General features: G+C 34.4%; 1 protein-coding gene across 1 annotated transcript; it reads left to right on the top strand.

Moving 5' to 3' along the window:
* Positions 1–1,257: 1,257 nt before the first annotated feature.
* On the top strand, positions 1,258–6,623 carry LOC145574688 (nuclear transcription factor Y subunit A-10-like). The gene is made up of 6 exons (XM_081632529.1): positions 1,258–1,398; positions 2,194–2,442; positions 4,082–4,200; positions 4,285–4,350; positions 4,799–4,936; positions 5,677–6,623. The coding sequence occupies exons 2-6, from the start codon at positions 2,241–2,243 to the stop codon at positions 6,076–6,078; spliced, it is 927 nt and encodes a 308-aa protein (XP_081488655.1). The 5' UTR covers positions 1,258–1,398; positions 2,194–2,240; the 3' UTR covers positions 6,079–6,623.
* The last annotated feature ends 228 nt before the right edge of the window (positions 6,624–6,851 follow it).

The following is a 6,851-nucleotide window of genomic DNA, read 5'->3' as shown; positions in this document are numbered from 1 at the left end:
TTTGGAAAAATTAGTTCTATTAATTCCAAGTTCAGGCCATTTACTTTTAATAATCTCAACTATCGAGTTATTCCTAAATAATCCCAACTTTAATTGGTGTTATCTTCTAACAGGCCTAAACCGATCAACAAAGTATTATACCAGGTTACTTAGACACATGTTAACAATACACGTCAATGATCCAAAAAATAAAAAAATAAAAACAAATGTTAAAACAATAAAATAAAAAGCTGAAAAAAAAAAATTGAAACCACCCCATCTCAACCCCACCGCCAACACCACCCTTCCTCAGCCCCTCACCCGAAACCACCCTCTTTTACCTCTATCGGAAACTGACCCCCTCCCTTAGCCCCACCAAAAACCCAACCCCAATTACCTAAAAATCTAGGTTTAAATGTGGTGGTTTCGGCACTTGAAACCACCTTAATAACAAACCTAGGTTTGGGTGTGGTGGTTTCAATGGAAGGCCGAGCGTGGGGCTGTGGTGTTTTCAGCGAAGAGGGGTGGGTTGTGGTGGTTTTGGGGAAAGCAAGGGGTGAAAATGGTGGCTTTAAGGGAAGAGGGTGGGGATGCGGATGGTTTCAAGGAAGGGGGTGGGGCTGTGGGTGGTTTCAAGGGAAGAGGTGGTTTTCGGTGGGGTTGGGGAGGGAGATGGTGGGGTTGCGGTAGGATGGAGGTTGCTAGGTTTTTTTTTTTTCTTTTTTTAACCAATTAACGTCTGACACGTGATAAACTTTTTTTTTTTGTTTTTTTAAAAAATCTAACATTTTAATCAGGTAACACTATATTTTTCCTTTCAAAAGAAAACGCCACTTAAAGTTTGGATTATTCAAGAATAATCGATAATTGAGATTATTATTCCTAAATTTTTTCTTCAATATCTATCACAATCCAATAGTAATACATAATTCAAACTTTTAATATCTCGTTGGAAGTTTGATTCTCATTAATAACATCTTTATAGATTAAGACATTTAAATTAGGTTAATAAAGTAGGGTCAAGTTTTCATTATCCTCTTACACCCAACCCCTCCCAACTCTAGGGGGGTCGGGTCCTCGAACTTACAATGGTGAGACTTCATACCGACTAATATAAATCAATAAAAACAAAAAACTAAAAAATCATAGTGCTTTTTAAATCATCATTAATAATTATTAATTTTAATACTGTAAATTTAATAAAAAAAGAACCTTGCATGAAATCGTTACCCGATTGGTTACTCCATTATTGTCCCCACAAGTCTCATATAAGAACACCAAACCCAGTCTCTATCTTCTTCCATCTTCTCTCCTCCTTTTTTATGTCTCCTACCTTGAGACTAGATTTTCTTCATATTATGGGTCGAATTTCAACTTCCTTAATTTAACATCATTTATTTCTTTGATTTTTCTTCAACGGTACTCATCTCTTCACTTACTCTTCTTTACCTGCTTCCTTTTCTTTCATTATGATGGTTTGGTAATTATTTTTTTGCTTAATTATTTGTGTTCTTTAAGTGGGTTTTTGCACTGTTCATTGTAGTAAAAATTGAATCTTTAATGATTTTTTTTCTTATTTCTTTGTGTTATTTATAATTAATGGGTAAATTTTTGTGTTTTGCTCATTTAATTAAATGGATGTTGATTTTTTTTATTTTTAATGTTAAAAAAGATGGAATCTTTGATGATTTTTTCTTGGTGGGCACTTTTCTTTTGTTAGTGGTGGTTTTCATAATATGATGATAGGTTATAGTTTTTCATATTATCATACTATGTCATATGATAAAATTCATCTTATTTTTTGAGGTTTAGCATAGATTATGTTGATTTATACTGTAGATTGTTTAAGATTTGCAGGAAACACTCCCTCTTAGTAATTTTTTTTAATTACCGGATCATTTATTTTATGGCTGATTTCTTATTTATGCTGTATTTTTTAGTTGGAATTTCATATTTATTTATTTATTTATTTATTTTTTTTTTTTTAAAGTTTCAAGAGAATATATATTGTCCTGGGGTGGGGGATTTTGAGCTATATTGTCATGAAATGGACTAATTTTTTACCACAAAAATCTAAATCTTTTTGGAAGGTTGGTGAGTGGAGCTTTTGATTGCTGTAGTCTTTTGCTTTTATCTGTTGTATACTTTAGGGTAGTGGATATCATTCTTGATTTTCGGGGTTTAATTCCGAGTTGTCAATGAAATTCCTAACAGGTGAATAGGGTGTACACTGGAAAGAGCAATTTAAAGGGTATATAGGGATGCAGAAGAGTGGAACGAATCGACAGATTTCGTCTATTGGGTCTATGCCTTGGTGGGTTGCTGCTGGATCACAAGATGAAATGAATTCATCGAATCTCAATCAAATCGATTGGATTGGTGAGCACCAAAAATCGGAGCACATGATGAATGGAGCATCTGAGAAAGAAAAACAAGGGGTCTTCCATTTTTCCTTTTCTGTTGGTAATTTTCTGGATTTCAACTTTTCTGAGTTTTATGCTCTTGTGTATGTGAGCCATGTTACATTCTCATTAGTATCACAATTATATAATGTATGTAATATGTGGAAAGCTCAATTTGGCAAAAACTTTACGCTTGTTTTGTGGCCTGAAATATCTTATTGCTGTATTGAGGATATATATATTTGTCCAGTTTGTGGTAGTCTTCTGGTTTGTTGATTAGACTATTGGAAAAAAAAATCTCAATTAAGGGCTTCTTTTTGCTGCTAACAGTACTTTTGTGTATGACTCAATCTGACTTTAAGCTCTTTCACTGGCTAAGTACAAAGAGTTGAAAACAATGGTATGCTTTTTATCCCTAAATTTAGCACATTTAAAATGTTGAAATATGGCATTATGGTATAAACTACTTTTTGGAATCTTCTATAGTGAGATGAAGGAAAATTGTAATAAACATGGTTAAAGTATTCAGCACATTATTCGAGTTTATGATAGAGTGTAAATGTGTGATGTTGCTCTTTGGGACTGGCATTGCTTTTTATTTGAAGCAGTACTTCAATACTAATATCTTGGGGCAGGCAATTATATCAATGGAAGACCTCTAACTCCTTGTCCAATATCTTAAACTGCATCATTTGAGTGGCATGGTATGAAGGAAGAAATTAAACTTCTGAAGGATATTTTTACTGTCTATGATCATTTTTTGGAGTTCAAGTTGAAGGCACTACTTACAACAATTAGTTAGAATGCTTTTTTGTTCTTTGTTCAGTCATACTTTAGTGAGATCAGTGGGAATTCATGACCAATTCCAAAATTTTGATGTATGAAATAGGTTAGTGAATCCTAGGGTAATTCTGCTTCCAGTGTACATTTCATCCTGTCATGGATAGAAAACAATTTCCAGGTGTAAAGACCTAGAGTTTGTTGTCCTTGGAGAATCAGGAGTGAACATACGCAGCTGTGTTCTATCTTGGAAAATAGGAAATTCACTCATTTTCTCTTGAGAGTATGAAACCATTTGGAAGATGGTAAAAGTTGGACTTAATGCACATTTATGACTTTTGCTTTGCTGCAATTTACCTTGATCCTTTTTGTTTTGTTTTGGATAGCTTGAAGCTTGCGGGAGTAGATGATGATATCTTGTAATATCAATTATTGTTTGATCCATTGCCTGGTTTCCTGTAACACCATTGTGGTACTTTATACACTGTCAATTTTGAGAGGAAAAATATTTTGAAGTCTTGTGTTAAAGTCTTGCTTGGTTTTATTGCACATCTTAATTGTTGTAAGTCTTGTTATTCTATCTTTCTCAATCTGACGGTTCATGTAATCAGTTTTCTAATAGCTTAACCACCAAGTCCATGTCCACCAACTCCATATGTCACCTGATAGACTAATGATGAAAATAGAGTACTTTAGTAAAATTCTAATGTTACCCTGCATGCACTAGACCACTACATTGGTTTGTACTTTATAGATGTTAAGAAGCAGAGAGGTTATGCTATACTCCAAGGCAAGAAGCAAATCTCACTGTGCTCCTATATCGGGCAGCATGTTTCTTTCTTTTTCCTTTGTAATGCTTTCTTTGTCCATGTTGTAATACTATTGGTTGGATCATTAATTTATGAAATTCTTGTGTTCAGAGGATAACAAGAACTCTTTAAAAGAAAACAATGGCCGTGATCATCAAATGAACAGTTTCCAGCAGTTCCCTCTTCCCCAACAAAAGAATTATGTTGAGCTTGGACTTGGTCAGCCAATGGTAAGTCTTTCTATTGATAAACTTAACTATACAAAGCTGGTTTCTTTTCCTAGTATACTAATCTTGTTCAAATAAACTCTTCAGGCCTATGCAAATCATCCTCTTGATCAATGCCATGGATTATATGCACTTTATGGGACTCAGCCTGCGGTTTGTTGCTTTTACAATTTTTTTTTATCTTCATGTTTTGTATTTCAGTGTTTCTCTGTAACTGTCATGTTTTAGGATATATATAATATTAATTACAAAAAATCTAATCTCATGCAGTTTTATGGGTATTTACCTGATTGTGCATCATGTAATAAGTATGAATTATTATGATGTTTATGTTTAACAGGAGTCTGTCTGTTTTGCTATTATAACAAAACAATATTTTTTTTGTTTGTGGTGTACTAGTCTATGCTATGATACATTGTAACTTGATATTTTTGTTCATACACATTCTCCGGAATTAAAGGGTGAACAAGCTAGCTAATTCTTGTTTGGTGGTCTGCCATTTTGCTCCTAGTGTGCACTGGTCTATTATGTTTGGAAAATTTTACTGTTTGCATATGGAATACAAGGTTTCGTGACAAGAATTGTCCTTTTTGAAATTTAGGGGCGAGCTATGCTTCCATTTAGTGTGGCAACTGAAGATGGGCCTATTTATGTAAACCCTAAACAGTATCATGGTATTATGCGTCGCCGAAAAATGAGAGCAAAGGAAGGGTTGAAAAACCGGTCAACTAAGGATAAGGTACCACTCTGAGATTTGATAATGCATTTGTTAAACTGTAAGCCTCCAATTGTATTATATTTTCTTTTCTAAAAGTCAGTTTAGTTGATTTTTAATTCTATCTCAATTGTAACATATTGGAAACCTTTCATCCTCATATATTTCAAACTGATATATGCTCTCAATTTGTTGGTGAAACAACTCTGCACATTGCACCAATTTATGTGTCAAAATGTTAAGTTACTACTAATTTACCTGCATCACTAATAAATGAGTTTTTGATTCAGTATACATTGAGCCTAAGGTCATTTTGTGATGAAATCCCAAAACATAATACATGTTTATTCTACTTTTCTACTATTGTCTCAGTTTAAGTAATGTTGTTCTCTGATAATGTATCCCAATGATTACTTGGAAAGGTTTGTATTTGGCGTTTCTAACTTCCAAGGAGGTTTTTGTATATTTATCTATCTATTTTTGAAATATTTTAGTGCTAAACATCTAACCCATGTACTTTGGTTTGCAAAATAAAGAGAATGTAGTGTAATTCCTAGGTTAACAGATTGCCTTTCTTGCTTCTCCCTTCTCTAAAATTCCCCGCCATAGATGACAGTCTCATGGATTTAGTTTCCAGATATAATTTGATAAACTACTCCGTACTTGAAATGATTTTTAAAAATGTATTTTCTATTTTGCTTGGAGTAACATATACGTAGTAATTACTTGTTTACTAAACTCATCTGTTTGTGTTGCAATCACAGCCATATGTTCATGAATCAAGGCACCGCCATGCTTGCCGTCGAGCAAGGGGAGCTGGTGGACGCTTCCTCAACACCAAGAATCTTGAGAATGCGAAGAATAAACAGGAAACAAAAAAGACATCTGATCAACTGACCTTTCTTTCTTCGCATTCATCAGGCTCTGAAGTTCTTCAGTCTGAAGGTGGAAATCTGAATTCCTCAAAGGAAGTTTCTGATTGCAAAAGTCCAAACTTTTCTGGCTCTGAAGTGACTAGCATGTATTACAGCAAAGATTTTGATTGCTTTGGAATCAATCCTGGCCGTCCTTTTGCTTTCCACCCTTTACAAAATATGGAAGGAAATAGGCAGGGCAGTAACTGGGTTACAGCAGTGGATGGCTGCTGCAACCTTTTTAAAGTATAAGAGAGGAAAGGGACATGAAAAAGGATGGTTGCTTTGATCGTGGAATAGTTTCTGGATTAGCGATCATCCTGTCCCTTTAGCCGCTACAAAGGAGTTTTGGTTGCAAATTATGTACGAAGCTCCTCTAACTGGTCATTTTCTCTCTTTCTCTCTTCCATTTGGTTGTGTTATCGAATGGCAAGTCATCCTTTGGCTATGAGGTTTTCGTTGTTGCTTGATTCGAACTCTAAAGCTGCATGGCTTCGGAGCGGTTGCAGTGACAAGAGGCCTCTCTGTATCATATTAAAAAAAAATTATAATCCTATGGGGTTTATTTACTTCAGTTTGTGATATTGCTTTGTTGTTGAAGTCTTAAAATCATGACATTGGGTTTTCTTTCTTTGCCAAAATTCGAAAGTCTACTCATGCTATTGGTGTGGCTGGATTGTTACGTGTATATGCTACTTTAAATTTGTAATATAACTCCAGACTTTTGTTTTTTCCCTGTCAAATGAGTTCTCTCCTGTATATCTGAAGTTATCACTTCGATTGGAAGTGGCTTGTGTTATGTCTCGATCTACAGGTCACAAGACCAACCCTTTGGATGTTTTTTATGCAGGAGCAAGAAGCTACTCAAAATTACTTTGAATTATATAACTCAAATTGATATATTTGGATGATGTTTCAGGTATGATCTGAATGATGGTAGTTCTGTTATTCTGAGCAGATTGAATTTATGTAAATCCAACTACCTACAAGAATTGCTACAGGTCTACAGCATTATTAAGAATTCA

This window comes from Chenopodium album, chromosome 13 (assembly GCF_948465745.1).
Source record: "Chenopodium album chromosome 13, dcCheAlbu1.1, whole genome shotgun sequence".
NCBI classification, from domain to species: Eukaryota; Viridiplantae; Streptophyta; class Magnoliopsida; order Caryophyllales; family Amaranthaceae; genus Chenopodium; species Chenopodium album.
The sequence above is the reverse complement of the archived record's forward strand: the minus strand, read 5'-3'. Positions and strand labels throughout refer to the sequence as shown.

Coding starts and splice junctions, on each gene's coding strand:
- LOC145574688 (XM_081632529.1), top strand. CDS start 2,241: ATGCAGAAGAGTGGAACGAATCGACAGATTTCGTCTATTGGGTCTATG. Junction 2,443..4,081: donor CCATTTTTCCTTTTCTGTTG/GTAATTTTCTGG, acceptor TCTTGTGTTCAG/AGGATAACAAGAACTCTTTA. Junction 4,937..5,676: donor ACCGGTCAACTAAGGATAAG/GTACCACTCTGA, acceptor TTGCAATCACAG/CCATATGTTCATGAATCAAG.